At 44.5% G+C, this 22,328-nt stretch overlaps 2 protein-coding genes across 6 annotated transcripts in view; one reads left to right on the forward strand and one right to left on the reverse strand.

The window, feature by feature from the left end:
• Positions 1-3,764: 3,764 nt before the first annotated feature.
• Positions 3,765-13,212, forward strand: brd7 (bromodomain containing 7). Of its 4 annotated transcripts, none has more exons than XM_080458030.1 (17): positions 3,765-3,888; positions 4,242-4,435; positions 4,514-4,607; positions 4,702-4,762; positions 5,692-5,836; positions 6,000-6,110; positions 8,221-8,390; positions 9,050-9,164; positions 9,443-9,518; positions 9,697-9,804; positions 9,884-10,019; positions 10,876-10,987; positions 11,079-11,123; positions 11,824-11,905; positions 12,202-12,345; positions 12,707-12,838; positions 12,930-13,102. In XM_080458030.1, exons 1-17 carry the CDS (start codon positions 3,840-3,842, stop codon positions 12,998-13,000), a joined length of 1,845 nt encoding a protein of 614 aa, XP_080314156.1. In that variant the 5' UTR covers positions 3,765-3,839; the 3' UTR covers positions 13,001-13,102. The 4 variants fall into 4 exon arrangements, with proteins under 4 accessions (XP_080314156.1, XP_080314154.1, XP_080314153.1 ...); XM_080458028.1 differs by having other exon boundaries at positions 3,777-3,888; positions 11,076-11,123; XM_080458027.1 differs by having other exon boundaries at positions 3,780-3,888; positions 10,873-10,987; positions 11,076-11,123; positions 12,930-13,212.
• Positions 13,132-22,328, reverse strand: part of adcy7 (adenylate cyclase 7) — a 69,285-nt gene continuing 60,088 nt past the window's right edge. For both annotated transcript variants that reach the window (XM_080458026.1, XM_080458025.1), the window contains 9 exons: positions 22,196-22,249; positions 20,665-20,861; positions 20,325-20,436; positions 19,066-19,224; positions 17,140-17,286; positions 16,913-17,020; positions 16,721-16,835; positions 14,428-14,552; positions 13,132-14,326 (listed from right to left, as the gene is read on the reverse strand). In XM_080458026.1, coding sequence (XP_080314152.1) covers positions 14,180-14,326; positions 14,428-14,552; positions 16,721-16,835; positions 16,913-17,020; positions 17,140-17,286; positions 19,066-19,224; positions 20,325-20,436; positions 20,665-20,861; positions 22,196-22,249 — 1,164 coding nt within the window. In that variant the 3' untranslated portion in view covers positions 13,132-14,179. The remainder of the gene's footprint in view (positions 14,327-14,427; positions 14,553-16,720; positions 16,836-16,912; positions 17,021-17,139; positions 17,287-19,065; positions 19,225-20,324; positions 20,437-20,664; positions 20,862-22,195; positions 22,250-22,328) is intronic.

The following is a 22,328-nucleotide window of genomic DNA, read 5'->3' on the forward strand; positions in this document are numbered from 1 at the left end:
AGAGGGAGGCAGGCTATGTTGCATCTCATCCCTGCAACAGACTTTCTGGAGCAAACAGTTATTATGAATTGAATAGGAAGCAGGTCGCTGCCTGTCTCGGCCCCTTTCTAGTGTGTTGTCGAGTATTTTTGGATACCAGAATTTACTGTTCCCTGGAAGAGGGAGGCCTCAATTCCGACAGAAGCTGTCCTTGTCAGACAATGACTTCTCACCTGGAAGAAAGAAAGCTAGACTGTCCTTGTCTCGTACTTCCCAGTCCTACCAGAGGCAGGCTAACTGTCGTCACACACCAGCCACACACTAAGGCCCTTTGCACACAAGCCAAAATTATCTTTTGTCTCCCCGGCCTTCTTATAAAAATCCTGTCCACACGTCTATATGAACGCGGCTCAACATGATGTAGTCCATATGCTTTTATGTCACCCCAAGGGATTAATAAAGCAAAGTCTTAAGTCTTTAGGGGGTGCTGTAACTCACCAAATAACACCAGACGTCAGAAGCTTCTGCCATAGACATTATAAAGGTATATATCATGTCTATGGCTTCTGCAGCACAACCTGGAGCATGTAGTCTGCCATTGTTGTTATCAAGTGACATCACGGAGAGCATCATGGCAGGGGGAGGGGGGCCGAGGGCGATGACATTATCATTTTCCACAAATGTGCATCTTTGCCCGTCCACACCTCAAAGCCAAGCTGGCGTTTTAGAATTTCCCCACTTCGGAACCTGTGTTTAAGAAAATCTAAAAAAAAACCACAAATTGATCCCCTCCTCATTATCAAGGTGTGAAGCTCTGCTGCAGTTATGCTTCGACTCCCAAGAACTACCCTACATTCCATGTCTCTTGTGCACTGTGACAATTATCTGCTTTGATCTGACTTCCTGTTTTATTTATGATCAGTTCAGTCTACTGATACACTCTCTCACCTATTGTTTTCCAGATTGTCTTTGCTTTTGTCTGGAGATATTCCAGCATTTTCTCTCATGGATTCTTGGTTTTATGATTTTGTCTTGTAGATTGTCATACCTTTGCCGGTGCTTGACCCCTGATTCAAATATATAGATTTAAACTTCTGGATGATGAACTGTCTGATCTCTACAAGCGAGGGTCTGATCTTGGTTACGTCAACATTTTCAGTCTGTCAATATGTGAGATATTTTTTACAGTGTTTGTGTATGCAAGATTTGATTAAGACACACTCCCCTCAAACCAGTGAATGACTCACAATATGTTTTGCAGACTGAAGAAAACCACAATTTATATTAATTTGAAATATGTTCCAATTACAAATGTGACTTGAAAGCCACATTAACCAAAGCTTATATAAGAATAGTCAATAAATGTTAATGTGTTATGGGAATTGGGTTTCCATAATTAACCCCGATAAAAATAACCACAATGAGCTGAAAAGTGATGTTACAGTGTTGTTGTTGGGTTTTTCCTTCACATTTTGTGGGTTATTGCTTAATGTTTGATACAAATGGGGGCAGTTCAGTTACATAAAATGTCTCGAGGTTGGAGAATGCCTTTTGCCAAATAGATATGATGAAAAGTAGCAGGAGGGTTGTCAAATCATTTCACAAGATACATTATTGTAAATTCTTAAATAAGCTTGAATAAATATGCAACTGCTGATTAAACAAAGTAAATATGGTAAATAAGAGTTTAGCAGAAGCCGTTTTAATCATCTAACTCTGTCGACCACAAACTGCATTTTTCAGTGTGATTTGTTTTATGGAAGATAAAGAAGTATAGTTCAGGTATGATTCCAAATGAAATATTTCTCTGAATATTAAACGCTCCAGATAAAGATGTGTTGATGATCTTGTGGCTCTTCATCAATGTGGCAGCAAAACAATCTGCATGTGAAGAATGCACCGTGGCGCTGATATGTCATGACTGATATGTCAGGACGTAATGTGCCGAGAACGGCTTTGCTTAGATAGGACACTCAAACATCAACAGAGCTTCAGACTCACCTCTTCATCTGACGGCAGGAATGGCTGAAATTCAGTCAATCTTCATTCCTTTCAAACCTTCGGCCCTCATCTTTTGCCCTCTTCATAAAACCTGGAATGTGCTTCAAAGAATGCACACTATCTTTTCCCCCATGAATAAAACATCTGTCACTCATCAGCCGGTACAAGGTGTGCTGATTTAACGGAGCATAAAGGCTCTGCGAGGCAGAGGAACTCCAGAATGTACACAGATCCTGCAAAAGCCTAAATCCAACCAAGTGTCATCCGTCTGCCTTTGGAGATTAGGGCTCTTTATTTATTCAAGATGGAGTTACTTCATTTGTGAACTTGTCTTATGAAAAGGCTCGCTGGCACAAGTATGTTGGCTAATGTAAACACTAGGAAGGTCTTTCAAGAATACTTACGTGTTATGCAAGTCTAAGGAATATTATTCTCAGCTAGTTTAAACAGCTAAAATGTCTTTTTTTGTGTGTGTCTGAATGCAACCCTGCCAAAAACAATCTTGATGATGCTCTCAGGGTCGTCTTCACAATACGTTGGGTAAGAAGTTTTGACAAACTTAAGCATTCATAAAGCAGTAATAAATCAATGACTTTTGCTATTATGATGCATTCTGGGATATGGAGGCTGTAATGTTTTGGAAGGATTTTTCAAGAAGGCGCTACTAAAACAGGACACTTAAAAGTTTGTTCTTTTGAAATCTATTTGATTGTTGTCACCTGCAATCATCACAACCCTATTAAATTGAATTACTTTTGCACTGGAGTGCTCCTTGACTATTTGGGAAACTCCTTTAATCATCTGTAAAATGTATCTCAACCATACTTGACTATATTTCGATGGCCCATTGGAGTTGAAAGAAGCATCCCATCTTGCTCAAGAGGAATGTTTGAGAATCCTAACTATAGCTCAAAGATAGTTTCTTGACATCTGTCATTGAATATTCCAAGGTTTCATAACGTGAGATTACACAGTTAAATCCACATCCACTAGTGGTTCTGACAGTGTGGACCTCCCTTAGGGAGCACCAGCAAGCTTCAGAGGGGTGCAGCAATTGGAAAGAGCTGAGGGTCAGGAGGATTTTCCCTGCATGACTCTTTTCCTTTTTGTGAAGAAATTCTAATACAAAGGATGGTGGAGGATAAAGCCATTGATTTTATTCAAACTCACACTTTTATGAATAAATTGGTTGTAAGTGGGAGCCGCACGGAGCAACAGTGGTAAGTGCTCTCGCCTCGCCGAAGGTCATGCGTTCAGATCCTGGGCCATTATGTGTGGAGCATGTGTTGCACGTTCTCCCAGTGTGTGCATGGGTTTTCTCCCACAGTCCAAAAACATGCATGCATGTGAGGTTTTTTGGTGACCCTAAATTGCATCCATGCATGAATGTGAGTGTTTGTGGTTGTCTGTCTCTCTTTTCATTCATTTAGCCTTTATTTATTCAGGAGAAAACACATTGAGATTAACTATCTCTTTTGCAAGTGTGTCCTGGTAGCGCTCCGTGTTTGTACTGTGATGGACTGGTGACCTGTTAAGGTGTACCCTGCCCTTGGATGGGTGGAAATGTCAGGGTGACTAAATGAAATTATTGTAACACCATAATTAAAAAATATCCCTCTGGGTGGGATTATTTAGGTATTTCTATTCTATTCTATTCTATTCTATTCAGGCGTTCCATATGGAGGACTAAACGTCTCTCTGTATGAAGTTGTCTTCAAGGCTTATCGCGCCCTCTGCCGAATAAAAAGAATATTACAGTTTGTAGTGATACCACCGCCGGGCCGACAGGGGGCACCCTTTCCAAGCCAGCACTGTACAGCGAGCAGAGAGATCGACCGGCCGGTTTCAAAACACACACAATGGGCAAGAAACACAAGAAGCACAAGTCCGAAAAACACGGATATGAAGGTATTTTGTGTCTGAGAGCGCTACAATTCAACCACATACCCTGACATAAGTAAACGTGTTTCTAGTGTAAAAACTGGAGCTCTTCTTGCGGTTGTTCGCTGTGTTAGCATCCTGCTCGCTATTAGCTAGCTGTTGTTCGCGACTATCGGGCTGATTTTTATCCAATTTTCATTCATGTTTTTGTCACTTTCGTATATTTTGCTTTGAGTTATGGAGCCTGAGATTTGACAATCCTCTATAGCATCCCGCTTTTTTGACCGAAACAAGTGTTCGCGGCTACTGTTGGTAGCATCTGCTGTTAGCGGCGTGTTTATTATTATTGGGCTGATGATTGATTGGTTTGATGTGTTCAGATTACGGAGAGAGGCCCCTGAAACTCGTTTTAAAAGTGTCTGGAAACGAAGTGACGACTGGCAGCTCCAGTCTGGACACGTTTTACGATGATCAGCCGGCGGACGGAGATAAATCCAAAGAGAAGAAGAAGAAGAAGAAGAAAGATAAAGAAAAGAGCCTGGGATCACCAGAGGAAGACAAGGGGAAGAAAAAGGTAAAGTCCTCACCTCGTATTTACACGCTTTAAGGGAATGTGTTTGTCTGGACTTTAGTTTATTGGTGTTTTGTTTAGATGACCAAGAAGAAGAAGGGACAGGATGCAGATGGAGACGATGACAGAGAGCAAAGCAGAACTCCCATCAGATCAGAGCTTGATAAACTGGAAGGTGATCTCTTTATGTGTCTCATCACAAAATGATCGCTTTCCATCTCAAATCTGACTTTGATTGTATTTCTTACTTAACATTTTGCTCTTTCCAGCTGAAAAAGAACAAACTCCTCTGCAGGAGGCTTTGAATCAGCTCATCAGGCAGCTCCAGAGGTACAGCATGGATTATTAACACACATTTTCTCTGTAGCTTTACACACACACGGAGCGCATGTATGTTTGCACAAGGACAACTGAAGTTGGGGAATAATACTCTATTGTAATCACTTTCTAGTTTTGTAACCTGTTATTACAACTTGATGCCAATGCATGTGAATGCACAGGTTAATAACATGTGAGCTATCCAGCCCAGAGCCACATGTTGTTGCAGTGGTTTCCTCTCTTGCCTCACAGCAATAGCGGCCAGGGCCTTTCCAGGGGGAGCGTTAGATATATATTGACATGCAAAGCATTATTGCACAGTACATGGGAACATGCACTTTATCACAGGTCGGTCTTTTGCGATCTGTACGCATGCTGATATTCCAGTGACGATGAATTATGCAGCCCTCGTTGTAGCTTTAGTGTAAAACTTCAGTTGATGATTAGGGTTTCAGTCTGATGAGTTACTGAACGCCTGTTAGTGCAGGATTGTTCTTCTGAACGTGATCCAAAATACAACACATGTGCTTTGACAATATTTTGACACGGATTATAAAAAAAACTGAACAAGCGGACTGATACATGGTTAAAAACTGAAGAATTTTATTATTTAATTTTCCATTTCATGGGGACTCTGTGTTATTACGCACAATTAAGAATTCATTTTGATATGTAGGTTTTAATTTGATCTGCTACGTAACTAACAGTGTAAGTTAATGTCAAAGTATCTCTTGATGCTGTAAATTCAAACAAAGAAAGACCCTACAACTTTCAGTTCAGAAAGAACCCCCAGTGACGTTAGTATCCTCTCCTTTCAAATATCTTCAGTCTGTCATCATCTCCTGATTCAGCACAACTGTGCTTCTGTGTCTTCACGCCTCAGCTTTGGCACATATTTATCTAATATTAATGTCTTCCTGAACTGCTTGTTTCCTCTGTAGGAAGGATCCCAGTGCGTTCTTCTCATTTCCGGTGACCGACCTCATTGCTCCCGGCTACTCCTGCGTCATCAGGCATCCCATGGACTTCAGCACCATGAAGGAAAAAGTCAAGAAAGAGTGCTACCAGTCAGTGGAGGAGCTCAAGGTATCTGTGGGCGTTAGGCACGTTGCTGTGTTGTTAGAATTCAGGTCTCGACACACAGTTTGATAAACCAAAATAACAATAAAGCAACAGGAGTTTAACATCTTGAGCTTGTCTGACTGGGTGTGAACACGTCTTCAGTATGTGGTTTATTGTTTTCATGCAGGGGGATTTCCAGGTTATGTGTCAAAACGCCATGACTTACAACAAGCCGGAGACCATTTATCACAAAGCAGCTCGGAAACTGCTGCACTCTGGGATGAAGATCCTCAGCCAGGTACGAAGCTGCACATTCACAGCAGAAATCCTCGCTTTCTTTTCACTGTTTTGTGAATTACAACGACACCAAGGGGTTATTTTAAATATTCATAATGTATCTGTGTTTTCTGGATGAATGTGAGAAGGTGATATTGCCTTCTCCCTTTAAAATAAAGACTTGAGGGCACCTGCACACTGTGGAAAAACGGGAGTGCTTGTGAACATGGGGAGTGTGGGTTGGAGACGGGTTGTGGCGTCGCGTCACCTGCACTGGCGTGGGTGAGGCCGGAGTGCCTGTCAGCGCACATTTTGCCACAACAGAGATGGAAAATCCATCAATCACCACGGCTGACAGTAGTTATCAAACATCCTGGGCCTGTAGGGAGGTACCCCCTACATCCCGTGTCAGTGGCACACTGTATAACTTCTGTATAGTGGCAAAACTCCCAACAGAACACACCGCACGCACTTCCTGCACTGGCCCATCAGACTTTTCCTCAGCGGAGCGCGTGCCGCTGGAGGAGCTGCATTTCAGCCGTCAGACGGCAGATGGCACAGTCCACTAGGTGTAGGGGTGCATTGTTTGTATAGGTACGTGTAAATATGTATAGTGAGGAATTGGCGACGGGTTAAAATAGTGTATTGTATATGAGTTAAATGTTATAATGGTTTTTCTGTTTGCTCAGATACTTTATTATTATTATTTTTCAGTCATGTTAATTTCCGGTGGGTTAAATACCCCTTGGACATTTGTTTTATTCCGGCCTGTCCTGATTGGCCAAATTAAGGGTGGGGCGGGCCTTATTTAAGGAGGCTGGACAGACTGAATGAGCAAGTCTGCGGCGGGCAGCCTGCTGTGAGGCTGGGAGTGAATGAGTTTTTCAACATTTGCAAAAAGAACCTTTGAAATAAATCTAATTTAACTTTTCTCATCCTCGCAACCACCACCAGGCCGAACACATCCCGAGTCGGGGTGACCGCCTCGGTCCCTCACAGAAAATACATTAGTTGTTTGAGCCTTCAATTGGCCTAAACATAGAGAATGTGGCTCCTAAAGCCGGACAAAAAGCCGTCAAACTCTTCTTTGGCCCTCATTAACAATCCACAGCTAACAGATTTTCAGGCTTTTAGAATAAAAGACTCAAAATACAAAAAATAAATTCTTGTTTAAAGCTGAAACAAGGTTATTTTAGCAGTTAAAGAACACAGACAATTTAAAGAGTTTCTTCCTGTTCAGTGAGGCGAACACATTTATTGACTAATCAGTGTGTTTCTGTTGTGACAATGACAATCTTAAGTTGTTCTTAGCAAGATATACAGACAAACAATGCTCAGTAAAGATTTTGTTTTTATTTGATAAATCTGATCTGATTCTGAAATTTAAAAAACCGTTGGGTTTTTTTGCTTTTTGCTCCTGATTGAGCAGCAATAACACTGTACTTTTTAACGTTAGACCAAACAAACAGCAGGGAAATAAGTCTCTTTTTTTTTTGTATACACCCTGGAAAAATATCTTTTCAATTCAATAATGTTTTTTTGGGGGGGGCAGTTAATTACTTTTATACTCATGACATTTGAATGTAAAGTTATTTAAAAGATTAGATCTGAATTATTTAAATTCTTATTATTATTTATTATTACTTACAGCCATCATTTTTAAATAAAACTGGAAATAACTTCAGTTTTTTTGAAAATCTAACATAGTATCGTAGTTTTAAATCTATTATGGGGAAACGTTTCCTTTTTTTTAATAAATTTCTTGTACCTCAACTTCAGTTTGCTGAGTTTTCACACCTGCTGAAATGAATCACACATTAAATCTAATTGGCTCTTCATTAGCCGTTGTGTTTGTTTGGGTTGGTTGAAGGAAAAAACAGAGAGAGACAAACATCCATTCCTGTATACAAAACTGGCACTCATAAAAATGTTGTTAGAAAACGTAGCGTCGCTTTAAAAGCGGAGTTGTGCTTGTGTTCCCATGGAGCTGGTGGAGTGACGCTGGCTTTGCTTTGCCGCCAGAGCAACAGGTGGAGGCAGCAGAGAGCCGTGAACGTCTCCTCCGCGGCGCCAGCGGTTTGACTTGCCTCTCCTGCTTCTCTGTGACCAAACGTCTGTGTGTTTGCTGACAGGAGCGGCTGGACAGCCTGAAGCAGAGCATCGACTTCATGTCCGGCCTCGACCCGGCGGCCAAGCTGAGCCTGAAGTCTGAGGAAGGGGGCGGCAGCAGCTCGGAGCAGAAAGACGGCGCCCCCAGCACCGAGAACAGCAGCGAGCGCTCCCAGACTCCCAGCACGCCCAGGTGCTGCGAGCTGCTGCGTTGCAGTCCGACACGCTCTCACCATCTCACTGCGACCAACACTGAACACTGGGAAGCGACCACGTCACATTTCTACCAAATTAAGCAGAGAAAAAAAACCACCCCAAACTACAGCATGAAGCCGGGGACGGTTTCCTCTCAGCCAATCATCTTTTCCATTGTAAAGCCGCAGGCTCAGAATGTGAGGAATGCCTCAGAGCATGCTGGGGCTTGTTTCCTCTTGTGGCGCTACACCTTCTGCGTGGGCTTTGTTGTTGAGCGATCATGATGTAACTGAAGCTGACGAGCGAAATTACAACTGTCAGAGTCTGAGTCACAGTCAGAGGATCAGCCTCAGGAAGCCTGTTAGTTGTGCCGGCTTTTCATCCAGCTTACTTAATACCTTCAGCTCATAGGAGATGGCCCTGTGCAAAAAAAACAACAACTCATGGTGGCGTTTATTGACGTCAGCAAAAAACTTGCAGGTAGATTGTGAGAGGAATGAACGCAGAATGTAGGTGTTGGATAAGAGCTCCAGCAGAAGTTCCTTCCTGCTGCGTGGTTCTTTTTTGTTGTCGGCACAGATTTAAAAAAAAAAAAACCTTTTCGCTCACGGCCACAGCGTCTCATCCGCCGTCTTTCAATCTGCCTTTGGTTCGCAGACAGGAAAAGGACACCAAGGACGAGGCGGCGAAGGCAGAGAAAGAGCTGGAGGAAATCCGCAAGGTCATGGAGGAGTCTGGAGGGAAGCTGTCCAACAGAGTGCTTCAGTCCGACGTGAGCGCCTCCAGAATGGAGTCACAACGCTGCCGCTGATCAACACACACACACACACACACACACACACACACACACACACACACACACACACACACACACACACACACACACACACACACACACACACACACACACACACACCCCCACCATGTCACCAAACAAAAGCTCATTTCAGTTTAGAGGGTTTTTACGTCCTCATAATCAGCAGCTTCAAACGAGTGTTCATCTTAAATGATTGATGTGTTTTCTAAAAAAAAAAAACTTCACTGTTCCAGTTGGAGTTTGCCCGGCGGAAGTCTGACGGCTCGACCACACTGGCCATCCTGAACCCAGCAGATCCTTCAGCAGGAGGTCAGTTCAGAATGATCAAACTAAATGCTGAGGCAACTTTTAATTTGAAATCAAAATGAAGTTGTTTCTCTCTGTACTTGTGTCGAAGAACAACAACCTAAATACGTGTCGTTTTGAGGTTTTGTTTAGTTTGGTGTAACTCTTGACACAAAGACAATTTGTTCACGTCCCGTTCCAGATGTTGGCTACTGTCCCGTCAAACTGGGTATGATGTCCAATCGGCTGCAGAGCGGCGTGAACAGCCTGCAGGGCTTCAGGGAGGACAAGAGGAACCGGATCACTCCGGGTGCTGCACCGCTCCTCATTAATGTGCGTCTGCGCGTCACCCGGCCACCAGAAACTGACAGCGAGTCGTCTCTCCACAGTGTCCTACATGAACTACGGCCCGTTCACGTCCTACGCGCCCACCTACGACTCCAGCTTCGCCAACGTCGGCAAGGACGACTCCGACCTCATCTACTGCTTCTTCGGAGAGGAGTCCAGTCAGCAGGGCTCAGACAGGTATGTGCAGACGCACTCCCGCTCAGTGGCGGGTTTGTAAAAAACGTCACTGGAGGCATCGCTGCGTCAGCGCTTTCCAGATGTTCCTCGGGGGAGGTCAACGGGCCGCCGCCTGACGTCATCACACCCAGTGTGATTTCCTCCGCTCTTATGTTATTGTCTCCTGGCGTGGCGCCACGTTTACTGCAGCTTGTGCCTCAGACTACAGGAGGGTTGAATCAAGATGTAAATGAGCATGAAGGATACATGAGTGGATGAAATGTTTTTTTTTTTAAAAACATACGCTCCCTTCAAGCTCCTCAAACTTGTTTCAGTGGGTCACTTGGCTCCTCTTCATAACATCGTTCTCTTCCGCTCAGTGTTGGCGAGTTCCAGCACAATCAAAAAGCTTGTCGTCCCTCGTACAAGCGAAGCGAAACATCTCAACACGCCACGCGCACGGTTTCGTCACAACCGTTTGAATGTACGCAGCAAAACACGGCTGCTGCCAACCAACATAAACGAAGCACATTTTGCTCAAGACAGTGGAACGGCATACTCCGAGCCATGGACTGTGCCGTCACGCCATTTGTCCGTTCAGAAGAACGGACAAATGGCGTCAGAACAACAGCTGACAAGTGAGGAAGGAAAACGTTGTTGATGAAGACCATGTGGTGAAAAAGAGCAGCCTTCCTCAGCTTGTAGCCCAAATCATCTCTGTGTTTTAGCAGCACATCCTCACTTGTTTCTTCCCTCTGTGTAGGAGATGCAGGGTTTAGTGACGACTTTGTTCCTCGGCAACAAAGTGATTGAGATTGTTTTTATTCGCCCTGCAGCCGAGGCCGTGATGGTGTTATTGTGCATGTTTGTTCAGCAGCTTGTCAGACTTCCTGTCCAAACCAGACGAGTACGTGTACAAACTGGCCGACAACCTGCTGGACGCCATGACCAACGGAGAACACTCCCGAACCCTGAAGGACAGCGAGCCGGTAAGCACACACTGCCGCTTCTTGGGCCAATGGGAGCCGGTCAAGCTGAACATGCAACTGTCTGATGGGCTCATTTTCTCGTGTCCAGCAGGTGGTGGCGCCAGCCAACACCCCAGTGGACAAGGATGAGAAGGAGGTGAGATTCCTAAAACTCCAGACAGAAAGCCGCTCAGCAGGAAACTGGCTTGTTTTACACAAAGGTGCAGCGCGATGGAAACAACCGGGCATCAAGTCTATCGAATGGCGAGACTCATTGAGCGCCATGCCGCTGCAGCTCGTACTCCGAGAGTGGGAGCAGCTCCCGCCGTCACGCGTCCTCGAACCCAAGCCCATACGTGGATACTTCATTTAATTTGTTATAGACGGCCCCGGCCGATCTGGTCACTACATCCACCAGCTGTGTCAACACGGCGAGAGGCCCCGCCGCGAGCTGCCCTCCGTCCAGCCATGGAAAGAACATTTCTCCTCAGCAACACGGCCACGCCGCTCGCTCGGGGCCCGCTGTCGGAGAATTTGGAGGGGACTGTGTTTTCTTTCAGCGCACGCTGGCCGCGACGCTGAATCGTTCCTCAGAGCAGCGGAAGAAACCCAAGCACAGAACTCAACGCCAGACACACAGCATCCCCTCTGTGCTGCCTGTTTGCTGTTTCTGGCTGCGCTCCAGTACCCCCCCCCCCCCCCCCCGTTCCTCCGATGTTGCTGTAGAAGCTTGATTTTATGGGAAGCAAAGAAGCAGCGTGACAAAAGCCCAGGATGATCCCTTGAAGCATCAGCTGTCTGACTTGGAATGAGCTTCTCTCATCTGACTAAACATGCCCCCCCCGTGTCTCCCGCAGGTAGCTGGAGCCGAAAAACCCAACAGGCTGGACTTCCTTCGCTCTGCCGTCGGCCTGCAGATGGCCGAGGAACTCTCCGAGGGTAAAACATCTCACTTGGCTTTTTAAACACTGAACTGAGTGTATGAAGTTGAAAAGCTTGGAATCTAAATTATCTTTGCTGTGTCATGACCTGGTTCGTCATTTATCATCCTACAACCCCCCCCCCCCCCCCCCCCCCCCACCCCCCCGGTGTGTTGCTGTAGCAGTAACACTGAGGGTCTGTGTCGCACAACAATGCATGTCTTCTGTTCAAGGGAGGGGGTTTCACCACAAGGTAACCGGAGCAACCCGGAGGAAGTATTAACTGACTGTGCGTCTTTCCTTCTTCTCTGGCAGAGGCCCTGCAATTCCAGCAGAAACTGGACGAGACCACGAAGCTGCTGCGCGACCTGCAGGAGGCACAGAAGGAGCGTCTGAGCGCCAAGCAGCCGCCCAACATGATCTGCCTGCTGGCCCCGACCGCCAAGGAGCTGGAGCTGGGTAAGATCCCGTCGGTGCAGGAGCCCCTCTGTTACCGCCGCTCACAGCAGCTGTAGACCTCCAGCACTTCGTTTTTCCTCTGAAGAGTCCAGCTGTGGTTTGACTTTAGACTTCAGAGGAGAGTTTGTGGCCGCACAGTGTTCTGATTCATATTATGGTGGACTTCATTGCCACAGATGCATTTAACAGTCATTTCATTTTTACATTACGTGTTAGACACGTTGATTTATTTATTGAGTCTAAACTCTTTACATTTCTGGGACAACCTACTGTTGAACTACGACAGACGACGGGCCTGGACTCTCATTTCCTCACACACAAAGAAGCCTGTGTCGATTCCTCCTCTGATCTCTCTGTGCAGCCGAGAAGGTGACGGGAAACCTGGCCCAGCTGACCGGCCAGGTGGCCCCCTGCGACGTCAGCAGCGTCTACGGTATTAGGAAAGCCATGGGGGTCGCCGTCCCCGCCGAGCCGTTCATAGACCTCACTACAGGTAAAACACCTTGAGAGCGTTAATCGTAACTCGTACAGCAAAGTTCAGTCCAAACTCAACTTGCGTCTGACACACTCTTCCACGTCTCCAGTGCAGGAGCCGGCTGAACCGATGGAAACCTGCTCCAGCTGTCCAGATGTTGTCCCGGCCGTCGCTGTCTGATGAATTCCCAGCTCCTATCTTTCAGTGTAATAACTTAAGATTTGTACAAAAGGTGCTCTTTGTGTGACATTTTTATGCATTTCAGCCAATAAAGTGTTTGTGATAGAAACGCCGGCTCCCGTCGTCCACTGCAGCACAAACGGCAGGCTTAAGAAAACATTTATTACATTCTGCAACTGTACAAAAGACACATTTGTTCACAGAAAGGGCAATACGCTATTATTAATAATAGTATTATTATCATTATTATGTAACCACAATGACAAGATGTTGATCTCAGGACATAAGGCCACGAGACAAATCGAGTTTCAGAGGCACAGAGAGCGATCGGGATCGGGTCGGCTGGTCGTCTGAGCCGAGGCCGCTTAAAAACATTCACAGGACACTGAAGAGAGCGCCACGGAGTTCCCTCGTTGCAGCATATATGCAGACGGGCAGCAAAAAGGACACTGAGAGCAGACTTCTTATCCGAGCTGAGTAAACACTTTAAACAGATGGCGTACGTACAGCACACTGATTTATCTATTTCCTAATAAACAATTGTTAGAATGAGCAGAACCAAAAAAATGCATCCAGAGTCTCTTCAGGTGAACGGTTCTACTCATCAGCAGGTGGTGTTAGGATTTGTAGCTTGGCCTATTATTCTCAGGAAGGAGGGACGCCTTTGTCTAACTCCTGTCGGTGACATTAAAACTTTTCAAATGTCTTGCTCATTACACAGTAAGAGCAGAGGAACCATCACAGACTTTCAAAATATGATCCGAACAGAATCTGTTGTTTGTCTTTTGCAAAGGACCCAGCGGGTCGTATAAAATAACAACTGTATTTGGCGTTAGTACAATACACGTGTTTCTATCACATTTAGTTAAGAGACAAAACAAAAGTGACTAAATCACTGGACGCGGGGGGGAAAAAAAGGTGTCTGCGGCTAGAACAGGAGAGTGATTGTACATACTGACCATTCATTTCCCTCAGCGGCCTTCGCCTGATCGGACGAGAGGGTGCAACGTGTTGAATGTAACGTCCAGCGAGGAGCGGAGGAGCCGCTCCTCTAAAACCAACGACATCGCAGGAACACACTGCAGCTGGTCCCGTGGCGCCGACGCCGGGCGGCGTGCAACAGTCTGTAAACTCTGGACCTTGTGTGCAAGAGTCTGTCTCCACGCCGGGCGGCGGGCCTCAGCTCAGACCCATACCCTGCTGCTTGCTCATGTCGGTGCACACAAAGAAGGTTTTCAGCTCGCCTTTCCCCTTCACGTTGATGAACCCGCGACACTCGCAGGAGTAGCCCAGGTTCTTCAGCACGGCCGACGTTTCCATCGTTACCTGCGACGAGGACGATGGATTCAAAACAGATCGACTGGCGCCAAGGCAGACACGAGGAACTATTTCAGACATTTAGAAGAAAGATTGGAATGATCCTGTACCTGGATCTTTCCAAGCTCGCCGGTGCTCTCCATCCGGCTGGCCACGTTGACCGTGTTTCCCCAGATGTCGTACTGAGGCTTCCTCGCTCCGATCACTCCGGCGATCACCGGGCCATGATTGATACCTGTGGAAGGAAAACAACCGGAGTTGAGGAGCGTGTCGTTATCAGGTCGAATCTACAAAGAACGCAAGGCAACAAGGAGAGGAAACTGTGAGAGGAATGTAAGGAAACAACCCGTCCTCCCTCCCGGCCAGCAGGAAATCAAAGATTGTTAAAAACACAATCAATATGTCAAAACTAATTTTTCAAGTCAAGTCCTTTATTCGTCACACACAACAATTAGACGTAGTATAATGTGCAGTGAAATGTTTTAAGTACCTGTTCCTCACTGAAATAACTGTTGTTATGGGATGGAAGAATAACAATAAAAATCTAGAGGACAAATAATGAAAGTTGCGCACGATATCACATTAACAATAATAAAGGAACTGAAGGCACATGAAAGATAAAAGATAAATAGATAAATATTGGTAGATCAGTGCTGAATTGTGCAAATAAACAGTATATAGAAGGCAATTTGTCAGGTCTGTTTTTCTTGGTTCTATTGTGAGAGTTCAGTTTTAAAGAATAAATTGAAAACCTTAAAGTGTTTTTCAAGATTTGATGATGGAAATAATCCAGTTCCACTCATCGGGTCAGCAGTGCCTATTTGGTGCTTTAGACCAAGACAAATAATCTGACATTATTGTTGACAGATGTTGTGATCCATAATATAGAACCAGACTTGGAAGTTTTTAAAATGAACAACCTGAAAACTGCCACAACTCTTCCAACTATTTTTGCAAGAATGTTTATTTTACATTTCAAATTTTTCACTTGATATAAATACAGTCGAAAAAATGAATGTGTGTTTTCTAATGAAAGAAAAAAATGTTTGGATATCAATATATTTCTTTTAACTGTAGTTCTGGGAGGAGAATCGCTAGAGTTTAGAGTCTAGAGTCTAGGGACTAGAGTCTAGGGACTAGAGTCTACCTGCTGACGGCACTGCTGACTCTCACACCGGGTTTATTGAGCTGCATATTTACATTTTTGCCAAACCAGCTGCTTTTGTAAAACGGAATGCGAAGATGCTCATTTCTCGCCACCTCTAACATTTTCCTTTCTATGTTCTGGAGCTCTAGATATGTGTTCACTGATCTACAGATGAAATCTATCCGTGTCTCATAGAGCCTCTATTTGTCGCGCCTCTACTCAGTTCATTGTGACTGAAACAAGCTGCTTCAGCTTCTGCAGGTCGTTTCATGTCGTTTCATCCTGAGAGCCCAACTCCAACTGAACGGCACTGAAAAAAACCTCAATCAAGTGTATTTTGTAATTTGACACCAGCATCATTGTTAGGGTGGTTGCTGCTGTGTCTGTAGCACAATAGCAAACAAAACAATACTCAGGGAACAAAGAAGGAAACAAGTGCAGATTCAAAACTATAAAAAATAACAACATAGCAGCCTTAGTGCTCTTAGGCAATGCAGCCAGCATGAACATATTTGTGAAACTGTGAAGTGACTTTGGAAACTTTTCGCAGCAAAGAGACGAATTAATTCACTGCAGAAAACATCCTAACTTCAGTTTCTGTGCTCAGAGTGAGAAGAACTGGTGGGAGGGAGGAACTGGGCCAAGATCCACTTCACTGTGTTTTAAAGTTGGCGGGTTCAGACACAGCTGCCGATTGAGACGATAGTCCGACAGAGATTTATGCCACTTACTGAGACTTCCCATAGCGGATGCCTGACGTAGGTTTTTATCTCCACAGAAATGTAAATATTTGAACCAGGACTTCGATCCGAGATGCCTGAGCAGAGTCAACTGTCTGGACTGCAGACACAACACCCTGAGAACAAGGTTCCCCAGACTCTTCTACCTCCACTGTAACTTAGACATCATTTATGACCTTTAACTCTTGTGTGCAGTGAAGAATCTGAAGATTCCTGCAGCCATGAAGTGATAAACCAGCAGGGTGAGAGAGAATCTGCAACGTCCTCAATGAAATCTGCCGCTCACACTGCAAGAAACATGGGCTGCACGTCAGTCATCTGTGTAACCACGGAAACCGGCTGGCTGGGTCATTGTGCCGGCCCGAGAGGAGAGGAGTCAGTGAAAAGGTTGTGCTGCTGCTGCTGCTGCTGCTGCTGCTGCTGCTGCTGCTGCTGCTGCTGCTGCTGCTGCTGCTGCTGCTGCTGCTGCTGCTGCTCCTGCTGCTGCTGCTGCTGCTGCTGCCGAGCCACACTCACCCACTCGAAGCCGGAAGCTGTTGAAGGAATGTCTGTTGATGCCGTCCAGCTTCCCGATCAGAGCGATGGCGAACTCCACCATGATCCCGATCTGAGCCTGCTGCCGCTCTTCGTCCTGGGAGCAGAGTCCAGTCACTCAGAAAACCTCGTGAACAATTAAAGACGGTGTTGCGTAGCGCTCTCCGAGCCTACCTGGTTGTTCTCCTGCCCGGGCGTCCCGCTGAGCCCGGCGGCAGCCATGTACGTGCTGCCAATAGTCTTGATCTTCTCCACACCGCTGAACTTTGGTTTGGACAGCAGCTGAGAGGAGAGAGAGGAGAACTGAGTGAGTGAAGGGTGGATCCATAAACCATGTCAGCAGCTACGGTTCACATTTACTATCTGTTGGTGGGGGCGGACCCTCCTTTTATTTTCCTGACCTCATCGAAGTCGGCGATGATTTCGTTGAGCAGCCTCAGACACTCCAGGCCCTCCTTGTTGATGTCGCACTCTGTGTAGAACTCTTTGAAATCTGGCACCGAGGCGAACATCACACACACACAGTCGTAGGATTTGTAGTACAGATCCTGTTGGAGGGACAAACACACAGAAAGACATCGGTATTGTTGAGCCGTGAGGCACATTTAGAAATAAAGCCTGTAAAAACTCTGCAAGCTGTGAAGACAGTGAACGGACGGAAGGATGTTTACTGGTTTGACTCCCACAATCAAACCCCAGGAGCCCAAACATCTGGATCCCATCATCACTTCATTTCACTCCAGAACTGAGCAGCTGAAACACCCTGTTGTAACTTAGATGATCCTCACTACTGGCGTCATCATGACATACCGTATAGTTCCCAATAGAAGAGCACCCCCCTTTTCCAAAGATGTTGAGCACACAAAGGAAGTTTTGCTTTGTTGTGGTGATGAAATTGTCTATAATTTTGGCAAGATCAAACAATTAGTGCTGAAAATAACTACAATCTCAACATAAAGTCAATTTTAATGAAACATTTTGGTGCAAAATACAGTGAAACGTAAAAATAAAACCTCCTACAAATCCATAAAACCACCTTGCTTGGTGGTTTGGCCGGATTGGAGCATTTTGCGGGCTGGTTTTGGCCCACGGGCCTTATGTTTGACTCCCCTGGTGTGAAGGGAAAGTGGAACTTAGACGAGTCACAGCACAGGACTGACGAGAGGCTGTCCTCTCATTAAGGTGTGTTAACAGTTAAAACCTCTCCATCCACGACGATGTGTCGGCTCGTCCGAGGTTCTACTGTCCACATTATTTAGACAGCTTTCAGCAAACCGTTCACTATTTTTCATCTTTCTTTTTAATTTTAAAACTATTCATGTTCCCTGAGGTTTGCACTCGCGCACTGTGCATCTATTGGAAACTATACGGTACTGAAAAAATGTCTTAATTTCAGAAACGTTTACAGTAAAACTATTAAAAATATCTTGAGCACCGTTAAATTAACTGTGTCTTCCATCTATAATAATTATGTAAAAAGAGACTTCAATTCTCTCTGATTAATTATCATTAAATTACAGAAGAGTATTAGGGCCACTCATGAGAAAACATAGCAATAGGAAGTAGATTCTATTTATCGTTATGCATCTCCAGACAAAAGTCAAAAATAAAATGTTGAGAATTGACATTAAACTGAATATGAAAGTGAAAATAGAAACTCATTGTTCTGGGCAATGTGGAAAAGCTTGTAATTAGATTTAGTTTAATTACTGATAAAAACATTTAGTACAGGCTGTTGAAAACCTGAGCATGAGTGCAGAGTGATCTGCCGTAATGAGACGGCTCCATGGAGACGTGTGGTTCCCACACTATCACCTTTACTCTCAGCGTCATTAATTAAGAGGCGGGACACTGGGAGGCATCCCGGCACAGAGCCGCTGTTGTGTTGAGAAACATCTCATACGACGCTCTGTGTCATTCTCCACTGTCCACAGTAAAGTCATTGTCGGCGGTGACCTGACGACCACGCAGTTTGTCCCCTGAACATGCACGCTCTCATGTTTCTCTCAGGGGCGAGAACGAGTCCTTGAACATTAATATCTCACCCGTTGACATGCAAGCTTTCTGTTTTGTTTTTTTACACAGCTGACCTCACGTAAAGGCAAGAACATATCAAACAACACTGGATCTCTAGAAAGAAGACGGTGACTGGTCAAAAAGAAAGAAAACAGCCCCTCTTGTTATGGGAAACAGAACAATCCACTGACCTAATGCGAATCAAACAAGGAGCGATGAATGTCTGATTGTGTCCCGTTGATCATCAATCAATTACAAGCAGGGAGGTTGTTTTCCTCTAAAAGTCCAAACTGACTATGTGGAAATCTCACCTCGTTCTTCTTGTTCTCCCCGACAAACAGCGCGGCCACGTGGGCCGGCAGCACGTTCTCCAGCAGCAGGCGGTTCAGGTTCTCCCTCGTCTCGATCTCGTCCTGCTCCGTGCGGTTCTTGTACTTCAGCAGGAAGTCCTGGCGGAAGCAGGACTCGTTCTGGGAGCCGACGTCACAGAGGAAGGAGAGAACTTACTTATTTTGCATTGGCAGGGAGTTAAAGCTCGACTAGGCCTTATGCTGCTAAAGCTACTTCGGTAGCAGACCAGACAAAATGCATTCAAAAATCCAATGAAGGTAAATATAGAACGTCAAGAGTGAAAGTCGTAGCTTATTCTCAAGCTACATAGAAACTTTTTGTTGCCTTTGTAAGGAATTTTGCATCAAACTAAAACTATGATATTCATACTTGTTGGAATCCATCGGCAAAAAAGCCCTTTTGGGGGTGTATTACTTAAAAGTCAGGTACGTCGGTATATAGAGATGCAACTGGCATGCTTAAGTTTTTTTTTTCATCAATTTAACTTGTGTCACGTTTGCATTTTGTTCTAAAAATCTGTTTTAAATAAACAAATATTAGTGTGACAGTCAACTTATTTTATCAAAATTTCTTGGGGAAAATTTCCACTTCTCACATCTTTGGTTTATTTACAAATCGCAGCATGAATGAAAAAAAAAAGTACTGTAATTTCCGGACTATTGAGCGCACCTGAATATACCTACCAAATTTAAAAAGGAAAAAAAGAAAGGTCGGAGTTACGTGATGCACCTGAACGCATCACCCATGTATCTGCTGCATGAAGCTGTTTACACAGCCTCATTGTTTAAGCTGCAGATTTCAATGTTGTGGAAAAAGTATCGGCTTATAGTCTGGAAATTACGTTACTTTCTGAAAATTTTTAAATTGTTTGCATTTAAAAAATGTTTCTACATCAATTATTAACAACTTAATTAATAATTAAATCTGAAATCCAAGGAGCCAGTGTGTTTCTCTTATCTAATATTGGTGAAGTCAGTTCTCTCTCGTGACACAGGATATCTGCATCCTTTCGAAATCACGTTTCCACAAACTCTCCCTCTTTGTAAAGCTTTGAATCCAACACTATTTGGCTCGGTCGCTGCCTTTTCCTCCTTCACCACTGATCCCTCGACCACGTGCTGCCATGCGAAGTTCAGGTGTGAGTCTACGTACTGTACTATGACCTCTCCACTCAATGAGCTGGCTTACAGAAAAGAACAAAGCCGACGGCTGTAGTTACCTGCTGTGCGATGATGAGGATGGTCACCAGGAACAGAGTGATGTATATGCAGCTCATAATCTGCGGGTGCTTTACCAGCCCGAGACATCTGAGGATGGACCCATCTTCTCTGCTGCAAAGTGAATTCCAGACTCCAGTTTAAAAAGCACAATTCTTCACACCATTGTTAAACCAACAGACAAAATGTAGTGTCAATCCTCCTCATGGTGCCAGGACTTTCACTGCTTGCACTTATTAAAAATACTATTAGAAGTTGGCTTATAACAGGTCTCTGAATAAGTGTTTCAACAAGAGGAAACAAACCATTTCTTCATACTTTTCCACGCTGTGCCTGTCTCACCTGCTGCAGTTTGAGCTGCCATTAATCTGACTATCCAGGAAAAACCCGTATTCCACGAAGAGGTCCCGCTTGGTGCTGAGGATGATGATGTAGTACGCTATGGAGGCCACCGCGAGGAAGAGCACTTTGAGCTCAAAGCTCACCCGAAGAAAAACTCCACATGCGATCAGGGACAAGATGCAGCAGTAGACCGAGTACTGAGGGACACAAAGAGGACGGGACGGGAATTAGAACTGTGAGGAATAATGAGATTCAACACATCTGCAGCTTAGTTCAGTATTTTATGAATAGATAGGGAGCTACGCCCTAATATATAGAGGTCTCTACGGCCTCCACCCAGTGACTGCAGCATCCACTACTCATTCTGATGTTTGGCAAAAACAATCCTCAGTTCCAAGACTGAATTTAAACCCATTCAGACAAATTAAGAACATGAAGGAACAAAGTATTGTATCCCAGGTCCAGCAGTGGACTAGATGATAGATAAAAGGGGTACGTGCATGATTAAAATGAACCAAAATGCAATAAAACACTTTAAATTCAATAAAAGAAAAAAAATGCATTGCAAAGGCCTCGAAGAATATTAGAATTCTGTAGTTTAGTAAAACTGATATTACAGCACTTAAATTAGAAAAAAAAAAAATATGTAAAAGTATCCTTCTCTAAAACTATTTGAAATATGATTTGCGTATTAACCACATTTAACTGCATTAATAGTGACTTTTTGCTCATTGGGAAATGTTGATCAATCAGTATTGTTCTTTATTAAGATGTAAAAGCTATTGGCTCCAAAACTACTGATACAAACGTTTAAATATCATTTCAAATTGTGATCGTAGCTTCGACTTAGGCTTTACTTCCATATGCCAACATATCAAATATTTACTTCTATTCTGTCACATTTACTTAGTGCCAATATTTGATCCTCTTGTTTGTCATTTCTCTCAGTTTTCCCACACTAATCATAAAGAAACAGTTTAATTCCACACAGGTTCATACAAACTTATGAAGTTCAAGTCATGACTGGAATGTTTGACTGGGAGGTGTAATCTGATTACCTAATCTATGTGTTAAAACTCAGCTAAACTGAGATTAATTTCCTCACATAATTGTGTAAATGTAATAACCAATTGACATTATATGAGATCTCATGGTGACACATCGGAAACGGGAAGTTCTGACTTCAGAGTGAGGAAAATACTCAAATGTTTCTTCAAAGCAGGAGGGATAATCTGTGCATCTTCAGCTGAAATGCCTTTATGACTCGCAGTCTAATGATTTAATAATCAGCCAGACAGCCTTAGCCGAGCCTTCATCATTTGCAAGCGTTACTCTTCCTCAGTCTGAGCTCCCAGCTGCTGTACGGTCACGATCTAATGCCTTTGCTTTTATTCATCAATGAGTTCTAGTGACTGAAGCAGGTTGAAAGGGGGAAATATTACCGCCGTGGCAATGTGAGTTCATGTCTGAGTGACAGTCAGACAGAGACTTTATATATTGGTGTCGAAGGGTTAAAGAGTTCATCACTCACAGGCAGACAGAAGAGGTCAGCCAAATCCCCATTCACACCTGTCCGGGCGAAGCACTGCAGGGAGCAGAAAAACATTTGACCGAGATACAACCACTGGACAGCGCGCTTTGAAGTTCAGGGAGGCGTCCGTGAA

The sequence above is a fragment of the Lipophrys pholis genome, assembly GCF_963383615.2.
Source record: "Lipophrys pholis genome assembly, chromosome: 2".
Classification (NCBI taxonomy): domain Eukaryota; kingdom Metazoa; phylum Chordata; class Actinopteri; order Blenniiformes; family Blenniidae; genus Lipophrys; species Lipophrys pholis.

What these genes read in the sequence shown, in the direction of transcription:
- brd7 (XM_080458027.1), top strand. Translation starts at nt 3,840, where the DNA reads ATGGGCAAGAAACACAAGAAGCACAAGTCCGAAAAACACGGATATGAA. An exon ending in GAGGAACCGGATCACTCCGG is followed by an intron (nt 9,805 to 9,883) that starts GTGCTGCACCGC and finishes GTCTCTCCACAG; the next exon opens with TGTCCTACATGAACTACGGC. An exon ending in TGGACAAGGATGAGAAGGAG is followed by an intron (nt 11,124 to 11,823) that starts GTGAGATTCCTA and finishes TGTCTCCCGCAG; the next exon opens with GTAGCTGGAGCCGAAAAACC.